The 16,243-nt window shown below is 41.5% G+C and overlaps 1 protein-coding gene across 4 annotated transcripts in view; it reads left to right on the top strand.

Moving 5' to 3' along the window:
* csnk1g1 (casein kinase 1 gamma 1) overlaps positions 1-14,727 on the top strand; it is a 31,975-nt gene extending 17,248 nt beyond the window's left edge. The window contains exons 6-14 of one of the 4 annotated variants that reach the window (XM_023952733.1): positions 1,478-1,712; positions 1,797-1,882; positions 2,714-2,798; positions 2,876-3,024; positions 3,101-3,208; positions 4,848-4,958; positions 7,493-7,596; positions 9,993-10,016; positions 11,868-14,727. In XM_023952733.1, coding sequence (XP_023808501.1) covers positions 1,478-1,712; positions 1,797-1,882; positions 2,714-2,798; positions 2,876-3,024; positions 3,101-3,208; positions 4,848-4,958; positions 7,493-7,596; positions 9,993-10,016; positions 11,868-11,922 — 957 coding nt within the window. In that variant the 3' untranslated portion in view covers positions 11,923-14,727. The remainder of the gene's footprint in view (positions 1-1,477; positions 1,713-1,796; positions 1,883-2,713; positions 2,799-2,875; positions 3,025-3,100; positions 3,209-4,847; positions 4,959-7,492; positions 7,597-9,992; positions 10,017-11,867) is intronic. The other 3 variants (XM_023952741.1, XM_023952736.1, XM_023952752.1) reach the window with 3 other exon arrangements.
* Positions 14,728-16,243: the final 1,516 nt, after the last annotated feature.

The following is a 16,243-nucleotide window of genomic DNA, read 5'->3' as shown; positions in this document are numbered from 1 at the left end:
CAGCAAAAATCCAAAAAGGTCAGTGAAATAGCTCGAAGCAACAAAATGTTAACGCTGATAGCTGATAACTAAAAGTAAAGCCATTAAAGTCCTACTCTAAAAATTTTAGATCTATTGAAAAAATATTTCCAGTTGTCTTTTAGTTATAATTATGCCGTTGTTTTTTTTTTTGCCAAAATCCCAAAACTTTTATTGTTTTCTAGGATGTAGTTTCTGTAAAGCAGCAGCAGCTCATTAGAAATTTGCCTCTATGCTGTGGGTGGGACCGTTGTCAAGGAGCAACCCCGTCCCACTTCCCCTCCCTGTTGCTGAAAGTGCTCTGTTTACACACTGTTCCGCTAGCTTACAGCTCCTCACACTCCCAATGTAACAAAACCGGGGCAGAAAGAAATATTGAAGCTATCCAGCCGTACAGTTTTGAGCCAAATGCCAAACGAGGAAAACAGAGACGTACATGGATCAAGTGGATGCATCCAAATGGAGTGGACTAGGGAGTTTATGGCCCACCCAGCGTATTTTCTACATCACAAATACAATCTTTTTCCAACTGCATTTTTTGCCTCCTCCTGATTCAGCCAAAGGGAATTTCATGCGACATCACCAAGAACACCATCGTTGACCGCAAAAAAAGGAGAAAAAGTTGCCCCCATTCTAAAAAGATGGACAAAACTGCACGAATGAATCATACTAAGAAAAGAATGCTGTCCCTGTTGGGAAACATGCAGAAGGCTTGGTTTTGTTGTATTTTGCTATGTCTGACACAAGGGGTCTTGACTCTGCAGGTCATTTCATGACCTTTAAGACATTCTGGACAGAAGTGTGCTGGCTAGTCTTAGAAAGTGAGACTAAGCAGCACACTAAGTGTGAGCCCTGATTTTGTTGACTGTCTGTCTGTTAGGAGCTGAAACATGCCATATAGAAAAGACCCTTCACCCCCCTCTGGTGCGAAACAAAAAATACAATATTTGACTGTATATTTTAAAGCCATTGTTCTTCCTTTACTCATTTTTAAAGATACATTGACTATTGTGGTCTTGGTTTCCTTAACAGTTTCAAGTACAGTTAGTTCAGCATTCAGTCAATGCTAATTTAGTTGATAGGTCAACTCAGCAAATTTCTAATTAGTTCTTTTACTAGTTATTTAAATGTTCTTGATATTTAAAACAAACTCTTTTGGGGATTTGTGTCCACCAACAGCGTAGGTTGTCCACAGGAAATGTGTTTTTTATCCAATTTCCATGACACAATTAACTCTTGTGTAATGTACTCACTCTTACAATACAATTGTAAATACAATCCGTTTCTAACGGTAAAAACTGTATTAGCAGTAATTTTCTTGAAAAAGATTCTCATTCATTTAAGTCTGGGCTCAAATTTGAGTCATGGCATCTGGTAACTCTTTATACTGTGTGTGAACCGTGCGCTTTGGAAACCTGAAAACCGGTGTTTCCTTTACCTTGTGCTCCTTTTTCCCCAGATTTCACGAATGGAGTATGTGCATTCAAAAAATCTCATCTATAGAGATGTCAAACCTGAAAACTTCCTCATCGGGCGGCAAGGGAATAAAAAAGAACACATCATCCACATCATCGACTTTGGCCTGGCCAAAGAGTACATCGACCCAGAGACCAAAAAACACATTCCATACCGGGAGCATAAAAGCTTGACCGGCACTGCCAGATACATGTCCATTAATACACACTTGGGAAAAGGTAGGCCTTCATTTTACGAGTTAAATAACACCGACACTTTATTGTCGGTCTCTGGATGCTTTAAAAGAAAAAATCTTTTTCTAGAACAAAGCCGACGAGATGACCTGGAGGCTTTGGGCCACATGTTCATGTACTTCCTTCGTGGGAGTCTTCCTTGGCAAGGACTCAAGGTATGGAATAAACCCACAAACCTTTAACAGATGTTTGTGAAAAGCATCAAATAGTGCAAAAGTTGTTTTTTTTAGAGTTTTTTCCCCCAAAACTTCTCTTGGGAAAACCAAATACGCTGCATCTACATGGAAGGCGGTTCAGGCATCAAATTCACTGCTGGACACTTGTCCAAAAAACATGTTAATAAACTTGGCGCTCCTGATGCGTGTAGGAGGAGCCTGATCCCTATATTATTGAAGACACTGATGATGTTGCGGTCAGGCTTATTTATTTTGAAGAGGGTCAAGAATGTCGCCATGTCTGGGTTCTTGAGATCATTCAGAGATTCTCCCAGTACGGCGATGTTCACCATATACTGCAGGAGCTGCATCTGAATGACGGCCGCTTTCAGCACTAGTTCTGTCTCTCGATGACCCAGTTTGATGACTTGCTGTCCCGCATTAGTCAGAAGAAGGGGAAAAGATTAAACTCTAGATCAAAATTAGAGGACCTTTTTGTTTTTGAAAAATGTCAAGCAATGTCAACACTCAGTTCCTGATCAGTTGATGATATTTGAACTCTGAATGCACCACGACACCCAAAACGCTCTGCCACTAGAACATTGCGATGCACCTGATGCTCAAAACATGCCGCACGACTTCTAAGTGCGTCTGTACATTGACTTTGCGTTAAAACTGGACGTCCCTGTCATGTTTGGCGTGAACACAGCTTGAAGATTATGTTGGAACCAGAACCAACACTTAAAATTTAAAACAAAATCAAAAATAGGACGTCCTAGAGATGCTTAGCGAACCTCAGAACTTATGGTTGTGTTCATGGATGTCTTTCAGGCTGACACACTCAAAGAACGATACCAGAAGATTGGAGACACAAAGAGAAACACTCCCATTGAGGTTCTATGTGAAAACTTTCCAGGTATGATGGCTGTTCATTATGCTAGCAACTGCAAATCTCACAGAATCTCTAAACTTTTTTCAATTTGTTCAATTCAGAGGAAATGGCCACCTACCTGAGGTATGTGAGGCGCTTGGACTTCTTTGAAAAACCCGACTATGAATATCTGCGAGCTCTGTTTACCGAACTCTTCGAAAGAAAAGGATACACCTTTGACTACACTTACGACTGGGTTGGCAGACAGATAGTAAGCAGCGTCTGTTATGCATGATTTTCTTAGTGGCCCCCATCTACAACAACTAACTACCCGCTGTTGCCCGCAGCCCACACCAGTGGGGTCCGTCCATATAGATTCTGGGGCATCTGGAGTCACGAGAGAGAGCCACGCTCACAGGGACCGACCCTCACAGCACCCTCCAATCAGGAATCAGGTGTGGACTCTGGGACAGGAAGTGTTTTTCTTACTGTGACTACATCCAAAAAGCGTTATAGACTCTACTCCCTGAGCTTTAAATGAGTCTTTTATAATTCATTTAAATAACTAAATATCCTCCAAGGTGAGGCTTTTGTCATTTTTGATAAGTGCCTGTTAATCTAAAGCAAAACCTAGGAACAAAGATGTTGGGTGGGTCTCATAACCTTTTGTGTGGTTTTAGACATCAAACTCATTTAAATGATAATTCCGAAGAAGCTGGCAGCATTGTGTTAGCAGCTGGTGAGTCTTGTTGGAAGTCCTGTTACTGACAGCTGTCTTTTCTCAAGACAATAATTCATAAGATTGTTCTTAAAGGGTCTATATCATCCAAAATCAACTTTTTTTTAAGCTTTTAAGTATCTTATAATGTGAATTCCTCACTATAAACAACCCCATGGTGGTATTTTGATCCACTCACGCAATTCTGAGCATTCCTCTAAAACCCTGTTGAGCACCAGCCCCTCCCAATCCCCAAGAACGATCGTGTCCCCACATTCATACGTATGAATGTGAGGGACCCGCCCCTTCCAGGAAGAGTCTGTGCTGCCAGCACCGCCCCCAGGCTAACACACACACACACACACACTTTCTCTTTGGAGCCAGCGGTGATCAGCAAACTTTTATATGCACAAATGCATACCTTTGCAAAGGTTCGAATGTTGTTTGTTTTCGTGTTATTCGTAGACACGCTGCCGAGGTCGACTCTAGGATGACGTCATGAACCGGCGGTACCCACAGGGAGAGAAAGGCGGTGCCTCAGAGATAGTCGTATTACTTTTGGGTTAAAAAGATTAACTGCTAAAATAACTCATATTTCATAAACAAATCTTTAGTGTGACAAAGGTAATTATCTTATCATATATATGGATATAGTTTACTCTGAAAGGCTTAAGAGTAGCATGATACAGACCCTTTAATCAAAGCCTTCCTGTCTGTTTATTGAAAGATTCACGAACAGTGTGGTTGCTGGTTTACTGCAGGACCACAAATGCTCATTCATTCAATGATCTACTACACCACACTGGGATGAAAGGGCTTACAGACAGTTAGTGAGGTTCTTTTCTCAGCAGGGAAGCACAATCTTGATTGAGGTGGAAGCATCTGAGCGGTTCCTCCACTGAATTTCCCTTTACTCCATCATTTGGTTGAGTGTCACGTGTGCTCACCTTAAAGAAAGACTCAAAGTTTCTCAGAGGTGACAGAACTTTTGAACCCGACGCCTGAAAACTTTTTTTTGCTTAAAATTGGGGTTAATGTTCAAAGTTTTTTTTTTTTTTTTATGAAAGTGTGTTTTTAAAATGTGATTGAGTGGTATGTGACTGTTACACTGAGGTGACGGTTTAAGCTGTAGCGGCTGATGTTTGTTTGGCTTCAGGCTCTGGTTCTCATTCAGTTTCCTGGCTGAAGCCCTGCTTTGATTTTAATTCACGCTTTTTTTTTTCCCCCATCGCTTTTTCTTTTCATGCTTTGCATGCACGATCCCTTGCTTCATATACCTTCATCTATTAACACCTCGTTCCATTACTCCCCCTCCCCCCTTTCCCGTCAATCTTCCACCCCTCACATTGCTAATGCAACCCCTGACTCCTGAACAGACAGCTGTCTCAGATCGGCGAGGAGCATGGGAGGTGCAGCCCACACGGCAAGCAAACTCCTCTTATCTGACCTCCCACCTGGCAGCGGACAGGCACGGGGGATCAGTGCAGGTACACAGCCCTCACCGAAGCAGCCAGCAACCCCTTCACCCAATTTCCATGGAGTCAGATCTGTCTCACGGATGTAATAAGGGAGAAATGTCTTCATGTCCCAAAGTTGTATCACTGTGGAGCCTGTCTGATGGCAGAAGAAATGAAAAGATTTGGGCACGGAGCAATTAAATCCCTAATTCATGGCCAAAAAACGGAATCAATAAAATTAAATAAAAATTAGGATTTGTGGCCACGAAATAGTTTAATCAAACAAACAAAATACTAAATTGTGGCTACAGAATAGTTCCATGGAATGAGCAAAATACAAAGTTGAAGCCACAAAGTGGTGAAATTGAACAAACGAAATACAAATTTGTGGCCAATAAAACAGTTTTTTGGAACAAACAAAATACAGTTTCAAACAGTTTGAAACCATTTTTTCAAAAGTGTTTGTGACACAAATGAAATGTTTGCACAGTATTGCTCTCAATAGATAACAAAGGTAGACTTGTTCGTGAGACAGATCTTTAGCCTTTTACCTTCTCAACCCCTTTACACCTTGGCTGGGAGATTTTTTTTGCCCCACCATGATCATGCCATCTGGTGTCACCAGCACCAGATGTGGAGAATGTGATTCTTTTAGCTTTAAAAGCAGCACTTGTTATGACATTTTGATTTGTGGTTGTACGACTGCTTGGATAATCTTTGAAAAAACAAGACGTCTTTTGCATGGCAGGATAAAACGCCTCGGGCAATAAAGTGCATGCTTTTGCGGTGTTGTAGTGTTATTTTGAGCACAAGTTCAGCATTTTACAAGATTTATATTGTTGATTTCATGTGCTGTAGGTGTAGATATAATTTGAAAATGGCAAAAAAGAAAGCACATTTTATTTATTAATTGTGATTGTGGCCCTGCGTCAGACTGGCGACCTGTCCAGGGTGTACCCTTCCTTCACCCACGAGTGGCCGGGATAGGCTCCAACAGCCCCGTGACCCCAAAACAGACACCTTCTAAACCCACTTTGTCCCTTGTGCGGATGCTTAGATAGTTTTGTTTTGCAGAGGTCTCTGTACGTTTGAACCTTGTTTCTGATAAAAGATCTCAAACAAGCTGTAATTCTGGGGCCCTGCGACTACGAAATAAAAAAAAAGGCATATCCAACGAGAGCTCGGGTCTTAAGAGGTTAATCCAACAGTTGGCTAATTCTATTTTTTAACTCTTACAAAAACAAAAATAAAGTTTTATAGCTTTATGGTTGTTTTGCGTCCTTAATGTTTTTTTATTCATCCATAGAGTTGAAAAAATAGATGCAGCGCTAGTCTCATCATGTTGGGATTTAATGGCAACTTATCGTCATTTATTAAAACAGGGATCTATTGCGAATATCCCGACGCAGAGGCGTACATAATTTCTGATAATGCACACTTCGTCTGCCATTATCCCTTAAAAGGAAAATAACTGAGGCCATTTGATTCTAAGCATCAGATATACACAGCAGAGTTTAGATGACCTTCAGTTTTAAGGCCATATCACAAAGTCACTATATACATTTTGTGCATATTGCATGGATGAAAATTGGTCAAACACGTAGAAAAAGTGAGAAAAGTGGTCTTTACATGAAATTCTTACAGATGACCATGTTGAAATCATAGAAAAAGTCAAAATAAATCACGCAAAGAACATAAATCAGTGTAAAAGCCAAATCTGGCCAAAAATTGTTGCGTCAATTACATAATTTTAATGTGATATGTGCGCCGTATCTGTGATGTAAAAGTCATCCATCCGTGGTCCGTGTGTGAAAAGTCTGGACCGGTCGTGGAAAGCCACAAGTTTGCGTATGATTCTTGCAAAAATCATTCATAACTACGTAAGATTTATATAATAATCGAGTATAAACTACATAAAATATGGGTAAACTGTAATTCTAAACCGACCAAAAATTTTGAACAGCTCCAAACCAAATTCACATTAAGACCCGCTGACCAAAACCTTCCTTTGAAGTGCGTTCATTGATGAATAACGAACGCAAGAAAATGCGCAAAATGTACGTAGTGGCTGTGGGAAACGGCCTTAGCTTTTGCACATAACAGCAATCAACCAAAAAAGAAAAGAAAAATCAATTCTGCTAATCCTAGACATAGGATGTCTAAATGTGACTGCATTAGACGCACCTCATCCATTCAGCTTTCATTTGTTGGTACCTGAGTCCCTATACATATTTTACTAGAATCTAGGAGGGGACACTTAAATAATAATTTTGGACAATTTATATATTGTAACAAAAAGTATTTTACTTTCACATGTTCTAAATGTGAGTGTTTTAGTTGTCTTTCCAGCTCACAGATTGCATCATACGTATGTTTTGTTGGTTTGGAACAAAGAAGATAAAGTTGCAAATCCAGACAGTACTTTCCTGTCAGTTGTAATAAGTCTTTACACCCTGGATGTATAAATGTAAACTATGATCTTATACTTTTGTGTACAGGTTTGTTGTGTTGTTCCTGAGGGAAACCAGTGGTTTGTTCTGAACTGACATCCATCTGTGCTGTAGGTGGTCAGTTCAACCAACGGGGAGTTGAATGCGGACGACCCGCTGGCTCATTCCAACGCCCCGATAACGGCTCAGGCAGAAGTGGAAGTCGTGGACGAGGCCAAGTATGTGGTCGACCCTTTTATTCTCCTCCATGTTTTCAGCCGTTGTCTCCTTCCTCGGTCTTCAGTTACAGCTTTGACTGTGATGGAACTTTGAAAACTCCGGTCATAGTAAAAGTCAATAACAAAAGTTCACTTCAATACTCTGTATTAAATCAATATATTCTGTAACCCTAATTTATCAATGATGGAGGTCAAATGTCTCCTGTAAGTTTTTAACCAAGTCTGCACTGTAGCTGCTTTTTTGGTCCATTCTTCCATGCAGATCTTATCAAGAGCTGCAATGTTCTGGTCCTGCTACTGGGCAACACAGACTTTCAACTTTCCCACCAATTCTTGAAATTAGTGGTCCCCAACCTCTGGGCCAGTGCTTGGTACCGATCCCTATGACCATTTTTATCGGGCTGGAGAGAAAAACAAACACAAAAATGTTTTTTTTCCCCGTTTCATAATCAGATTCTAAAGGAAGTGTTATTTTGGAGAACTACTGGAGTCTCCCCACCACATCTGTCAATTTGCTCGATCACATTCCGATAAGACATGCACTACTTTCTTAAAGCAGCAAAGTTAACAAAAAAAACAAGTTTATTTTCACAAAAAAGTGAGAAAACCAAAGAAGAGCCTTTGACTTCAAAATAAAAGAAATCTGCATTTTAAAAGTCAGACAAAAACCAGAAGTCTTTACTCCAAATATGGATTATGTGACACCGTAATAATAATGCATAATTTTCAGCAAGCTGCTGTTTAATGTTAAGAGGACGCTGCTAATAAAGTTGTTCAAACTGTGGATTCATGTTAGTTATTGTATTCAAATAAAACAGTTTTATAATTTATTTTTCATTTTATTTATCCACCACACCTTAAAAGTCGGAAAAAAATGTTTTTGTTTTTTTTATTGAAGTTAGGGGTTAAGAGAAAACCTTTATCACATTTGAATGGTTCCTGTATTAAATGTGGTGTTCGAATACACCTGAAGGCAGCTGCAGATATTTTCCAGAGGATGAAGATAAACTTTACCCTCAAAAATGAGGGGAAAATGGAAGCTAACAATATTTGGACGTCCGCTTCAGCCTCGTACAGGTTGGGCGGTGAAAAGATTGTCCAACATTAAACCCTCGTGGCCTAAAAAAGGTGGGGGACACTGCCCTATTGGATCGAGGTCCAGAGACGGGCTAGAAGAGCTTCTTGAAGAAGTGTGTCAGAGAATTGATTCCTGTTTGCTTGTAGGAGCTAAACACTCTAATGGTTGAAGTGTATCTATAATGAGTATTACAGACCTCTTTTATCTTTATCAGTGGCAGAACTTACAGGATCTGTGACGGACAAACACTTTTGTCATAGCAGCAGCAGTGTTTCAGCTCTCATGCAGCGGCCTCGTTTTCCTGCAGCGTCACCACGAGGAACAAAAACACCCCAGAGGCAGAACAGAGGTGTTTGTGTGAACGCAGCATTTGCTCAAAAAATCAAATCTGCAAAAAGGAGATCCACTAAATACACAGAACAAGCAAATATTACCCAAGCATTTTAGTGGCTAATCAAAAGACCTCTGGAAACCTCCAGCAGACACTGTTGTTTGCTTAAACTCTTGCATTGTTGCTTCAGACTGTATTTCATAAACATAAAGAAGTGAAACTGTTAAACCGCCGAACTTCAGCGGATGTGTTGAAGAGGTTTTGTAACCGAGCAAAATCCAATTCCAGCAGTTCATGTTTTAGGAGCAGACGTAGGGCTGCACAATATGAGGAAAACTCACGATATGCGATATTAGAGATTAATATTGCGATAACAATATAATTTGCGGTATATAAACAAATAGCAAAATAACCAAAAACATGATTCCCATTTCACTGCAACAGTTTAAAAATTATACTCCAAATGACCCTCGTCGACAAAGGTGACAAACATCTAACATAATAGACGTCCATCTGATTGGTCAACAACTTGAAGGCGTCCATCCAATTGGTCAAATCCATAAAGAGATTTATTTAATTTGTTAAATGCTTCAAGCTGCCATAAGATTGTTTGAACACTTTTAAGGTTTACAATTTATTCCGATTTTCGCCATCTTTTGCGATATGCATATTGCAGAGCTGGGTGATGCGATAACGATAAATTTGCGGTATATTGTGTAGGGCTAAGCAGACTTAAATATTTGGAAGCAGACAGAATAATTGTCGATTCTCGGTCCGACAAATTCTGGGCACCAAAGAACAGCAGAGTAGATTTAGTTTCTTATGCTTGTTCTGTAATCTTTCCTTTAATCTCTCCAGCTCCCGACCCCTCTGTGTTTCTGTCGGTGGCGTTTGTGTGTACGTTTGTGTTGCATGTGTCCCGTCCTGTCACAGTCTGACCGTTTTAACCTTCTCTCTTGACGCCATTTCTTTTCTCTTCTTCTGTAGCTGCGTGAAAATGCTCAACCTGTGGTGAGTCCCTCTCTGCTTGTCCACATCATCCTCATGGGACAGGGAGGGGACCAACCTGGGCTGGGCAGAGGCTTTATCAGCTTTCACGAGCTTCACTGCTTCACCGGTGCTATAAACCTTCACAAATTCACAAGGATGTTCTCTTTTTTGCACCTAAGGGTTATTATAAGGAGACGTGTCTGACGTGTCTGAAGACACAGCTTTTTGTCTTGGATTGTTCTATGGGGTCAAAGCAGAATCAGCTTAAAGTGAATGAAAATATTAGAAAATTTAATTAAGAAAAAAAAGGAAATGTGAAACTTGAATTAAACAAAAACTATAAATTCAAAACTGTTGCCAAATAAAAAACTGTATATTTCAGAGTATAAGTAATTTTTTGCATCGTTTGGCCAGGATTGGGACCACGACAGTCTTAGAACATGATAGTTATTTTACAAAAACACAGAGAGCCGCAGCACAAGGATGAAAGAGCCGCCGATTGCCGACCCCTGCACTAGGTATAGCTCACCTACGAGAGATAAAATGAGGAGAAAAAATCCAGAAAATCACATTGTCTGATTTTTAAAGACTTTATTTGTAAATTATGGTGAAAAATAAGAATTTGGTCAATAACAAAAGTTCAACTCAGTACCTTATTATATACCCTTTGTTAGCAATGATAGCAGTCAAACGTTTACTGTAAGTTTTCACAAACTGTTGCTGGTATTTTGGCCCATTCCTCCATGCAGATCTCCTCTAGAGCAGTGATGTTTTGGGGCTGTTGCTGAGCAACACAGACTTTCAACTCCCTCCAAAGGTTTCATGTGGAGAGGGACTAGGCCACTCCAGGATCTTGAAATGCTTCTCATGAACCCCCGCCTTCATTACCCGGGCAGTGTGTTTGGGATCGTTGTCATTCTGAAAGAGCCAGCCACGTTTCATCTGCAATGTCCTTGATGGAAGGAGGTTTTCACTCAAAATCTGACATTCATTCTTTCCTTTTACACGGATCAGTCGTCCTGGTTGCTTTGCTGAAAAACAGCCCCATAGCATGATGTTTCCACCCCCATGCTTTACAGTAGGTATGGTGTTCTTTGGATGCATCTCAGCATTCTTTCTCTACAATGAGTAGAGTTCTTATCAAAAAGTTCTATTTTGGTTTCATCTGACCATAGAACATTCTCCCAATCTTCTTCTGGATCATCCAAATTCTCTCTAGCAAACTGTAGATGGGTACTGATACACGTACTGGCTTTAGCCGGGAGATACGTCTGGCACTGCAGGATTTGAGTCCCTGGCGGTGAAGCGTGTTACTGAAGGTAGCTTTTGTTACTTTGGTCCCAGATCTCTGCAGGTCATTCACTAGATCCCCCCGTTTGGTTCTGGGGTTTTTGCTCACAGTTCTTGTGATCAATTTGACCCCACTGGGTGAGATCTTTAGTAATTTTCAATATTTTTTCTATTTATTTCGATTCTTGGTTTTCAATATATATTACAAATGGGTACTTTCAAATTTAAAACTGTTTTTTAAATGTTCAACAACTCTTCTGAAATTTACTATCTGGGTTTTCATTTACTTTAATCTGATTTAAACCCCATATTGTTTAGCCTCGTTGTGTTTTATGTATTTCGTAAACATGAATTTTTGAAACCAATCTTTGTTCAGACCAGTGTCATCAGTTTGTGGTCTTGTTGTGTAGTAAAACCAAAGGCATGTGCATGCTAACACTGAAGGGGTTTTGCTGTCTGCGATTGTCTGGATTTAAACTCCAGCCTGAAAGACTTTTCCCGTATTTCCCATGAGTCAAAGCAGCCCGCCTGCTCGTTCTGTTCTGTCTCCTGAACGTGCATTTCCTGTGTGTCTGGCTGCAGGTGCTGCTGCTTCTTCAAGCGAAAACGGAAGAAAAACACCACGAGGCACAAATGATGAGCCAGCGGCAGAGCAAAGCGTTCCACATGTCCGGCTCGGGTGAAGGGGGTTTCAGAAGTCTGGACGGTTCCTTTCAGATTTAAAGATTGCTGGGACCAGTTCCAAGCGGCTCATCAAGATGTATAAGATGCCTGTGTCTTTTGATGGGAGTTGTCTGTTTTTTTCCCCTCATTTTTATTTTTCCTTCCTCTGCTTATTTATGGTAGACGTTTGGTTGGTCAGTCCAACCAAAAGGGGGGGCCATTTTAATGAAAATGTCGCAGATGATTATTATTTTTTCTCTCCCATCATCATTGGTGTGTTTTTGCTCTGGTATTCTGTGGTATTTGCAGAGGGAGAGTTTCTTCTTCCTGTGGAATTTACCGCCGGTTGTGTGCCGTCGTTTCCGCTCACACCGCTTTGATTTAACCCTCATCCAGATCCCACACCGTCGGTTTGAGTTCGCCGACTCGCGGTGGCTTTTTTTGCGGTCATTCCTGACGCAGGACTGAATGTAAACCTGAACACAGGAGGAGCCGAGCGCGTCGCCATGCCGACCACCAGGTCTGCCGTTTGGCCCCCCCCCTGCACTTTTTTCTCTTCTCCAAAGAGGTCAAAGGTGGCCCCTGGGATCCAGGCCGAAAGCAAAGCAGACAACCAGAGACATGTCCCGTACCGTGTCCACTGATGATCGTGCTCGCCTCTTTAACACACTACAAGCTCTTTTTACTCCTGCCGGCGCTGCGGCCCTGAAGACCCCCACGTTTGGAGGCGGGGCCTAAAAAACCTATTTATGCTATTTATCTCTTGTTTGCCACTAGTTTTCCTACAAATTGTTGCATACACCCTGAATGTATGGACAGGAAAGCGTTTGTATTATCTGTCATGAACACGGGGAGTCAGTGGGAGGCCAGATCTGAACGTGAAAAAGAGAAAAGGGACTCCTACCAGCGGCAGACATGGGGGGGGGGAGTGACGGAAGGAAGCGGCACCACCTGCTTTGGAGAATCACAAATGCTTTGTCCAATGCCTTAACCCCCCACCCCACCCACTCACAAACACTGCGCCGACGCCGTCATTTCCTGCAGGCGTCACAGTGAACACACTGAAGATGTTTGTATCCCGCCGAGAGTCAAGCCTGCAGACGGCGGCCTTCTCCGTCGTTCTCATTTCCTTTCAGATGCTAATGTGAATTGTTTTAGTCTGCATTATGGTGTCCATTCCAAATAGCCATGGATTGATAGAGGGGGGGGGGGGGGAGACAAACAAAGAAGCTTGAGAAAACGACTTACTGCACTACATTTGTTTGACCCCCAGCTGCCTTCAGACATGCTTTATTTCTTTTTTTTTCTATTATTTTAACTTCATGTGAACCTTCACCTTCCCTAAAAGCTGCAAGGAAGCGCTCCCGTCGCCCCCCCCCCCCGTTTCGGTCTCCCCTCCTCTTTTGTGCCATGATCCCCCCCTCCCACTCAACACGACCGGTGGCTCTTTGGCGGAGAGTCATTTGCTTTCGAATGTCAATGTTGCATATTATCTCAGTGAGTCAGTATGTAAACCTGCTCGTTGTTTGTATTTACACTGTATAGCCTTTTGGTTTTTTAAGCCCCACCCACCGCACCCCGACATGTCAGCAACTCTAAGTTATTGTGTTATTGAAAGTACTTGAAGCTCTTTCTGTTCATTTACTGGAAAGTCCTTTCGTGCTTGGAGGCTCCGAGGGGGAATTTAGGGTGGAAAAGGGGGCGGGGTTCATGTTATAGTGCCTCGTGTGGTGGCAGCGGGGAGATCTGCCGCCCGTCAGACCCCGACCTGCGGGTTCAAACGACCCTGCTAAGGTTTAGTATTTGCCGGCCCAAAACACAATCTAGGCTTCAATCTCACAGGAATTCCCTGAGTGCCATTTCTGAGACGACTACTATCCCATGCCTTTTATCTGTGCCAGGAAACATGAAAATGAATGTTTTTCTTCTTTTTTTTTTTCGTTCTTCTTCTTCCACACTCCACTGTAATGTCCTTTAGTGTGTGCACTACCAGAAAAAACTCAAACGCAGTGATGCGGATCAGTATCTGAAAGTCAGAGCAGGTATAATCCGACTGAACAAGCTGAAAGAGTCCTTCCTATCCCACCAACGCCACATTCCATTTCTGTGTTGTTGTTTTTTTTGTAACTTATTCCCGTTTGTCACTGCAAAAGACGACTCAAGTGTGAATGAACGACTTTTCTGGCACTTTTTTTATTCCTCCTTGTTGCTGTACTGTAGAACTGTGTTTGATTTACTGTATAGTTTCCTTCCAGGGAGAGGTGTCGGGTGATATTTACTGCAATATTGTGATGCTTATTTGAACTGTAAATTGTACAGAGTTCACAACTGTAGTCTTTGTTGAAAAACCATATAAATGATGTGTTCTTTAATTTTTTGTTTTCCTTTTTTTCCCTCACTGTGGAAAATCAACATGTACAGCTCAAAGAGTTTATCCTGTCCTAAGGTTTTTTTTAGAGCTATGATTGAGAGAATTCTTAAAACTGTAAATAAATATTATTGTGTTGAAATATGAATGTCACCTGAAAATGTATTTGAATGAGGTAGTCAAGGGCTTCAAGAGTGAAGGACCCACATTTGTTCTTTTTGTGATTTTTTTTTATTTACAGAAAGGTTAAGGTCCTTTCATCTGAGATGACTGCCCCCCCCCCTTCCTTGCATTCATACATTACAGCGTCTCACATGGATCTTAAAGAAGTCTCAAGTCCCTCCACACCTTAAAGGGAATTCCAGTTTGCACCCTTTTTTATGTCAAATAAAAGATCTTTCCTCCTCGTGAGGCCTTACTGTCATTTGTGTTAATGTTCAAACTGCCATAGATGGAGCGGTTGCACATTTCTGTCTTACGGTGGAGGAAGTAAGTATTTGAACCCTCTTGCTGAGAATAGCCCTGTTAGCAGCACATATGTCAAAGGTTTCTTGTGATCAGGTTTCTGCGCATATCAGGAGGTTTTTGGTCCACTCTACTCTGCTAATGTCTTCTAAATCATTCAGATTTGGTGGCTGTCGCTTGGCAACTCTGAGCTTCAGCGACTGGGTGAGTCATTCCGTTACCCTGATATGTTACTTCAGCCATTCCTTTGTGTCCTGGCTGTATGTTTTGGGACATTATCCCATGTTAAGCCTCCTGATGGAGGATTTGACACTTCAGTACAACCACACAGTCCTGTGTGCAGAAAAACACCCCCAAACCATGATGATTCCACCTCCATGCTTGACAGTGGGGATGGTGTTCTTGAGGTCATAGGCAGCATTTCTCGTCCTCCAAACATGTTGGGTTGGGTTGATGCTAAAGAGCTTAGTTTTGGTCTCATCTGACCACAGCACCTTCTCCCAATCACACTCTAAATCATGAATGTGTTTGGTAAACTTCAGGCGGGCCTGCAAATGCTTCTTCCCAAGCAGGGGACTTTTGAGCTCTGCAAAATGTTAAACCATGGCAATGTAAAGCATAACAAATGGTTTTCTTGGTGACTGTGGTTCCAGCTGCTTTGAGATCATCAACTAACTCCTGCCGTATTGTTTTAGGCCTATTCGTCAATGTTCTCATGATCATGGAAACCCCTCCAGCTTGAGATCTGGTTTGGATGGTCATGTTGTAGTTCATGTATTTCGGCATCGATGGCTGTCACCTTCACCTCCAGGGTCTTGCTGATGGTTCTGTAGTCCATTCTGGTATTATGCAGTTCTATAATCTTCTCCCTTAACCCTTGTGCTAGTGCTATCCTATGGGGTCAAGACCATTGACGTGTTATTCCTACCATGATAAAGGTGGAGAGGATTTCATATAATCAATGGACACCAGTGAGGTTTTGTGGGTCTAGATGACCCAATTCCCGATGTTAAAGTGCCTAAGATAGCACAAGGTATAACCCTTGTACTATCTTAGATGACCCCACCCTTACATTGACGTGTTCTCCCTACCATGATAAAGGTGAAGAGGATTTCATGTAATCCATGGACACCAGTGAGGTTCACAAATCATTGAAGAAGAAAGGTTCAGAGCACTGTCTAGTGGGTCTAGATGACCCAACTCCCAATGTTAAAGTGCCTAGGATAGAACAAGGGTTACAGTCCGCTGAATAAAATACAAATAAATTTAAGAATTCTTTTGTCTAATTCTTGATATGATTTTCTATTTCTCACTGTTCAGATGAAACTACCATTGAGATTCCAGTCAGTTTCTTTTTATGCGGGCAAACCTACAAAATCAGTAAGAGATCAAATACTTATGTTCTCCATTGTATAATTAATACTCACATTTGTTTAGACAACATCTCTCTTGAGTTTGAAAA

Source organism: Oryzias latipes, chromosome 3 (genome assembly GCF_002234675.1).
Source record: "Oryzias latipes chromosome 3, ASM223467v1".
Lineage (NCBI taxonomy): Eukaryota > Metazoa > Chordata > Actinopteri > Beloniformes > Adrianichthyidae > Oryzias > Oryzias latipes.
This window is presented reverse-complemented; position numbering and strand designations above follow the sequence as displayed.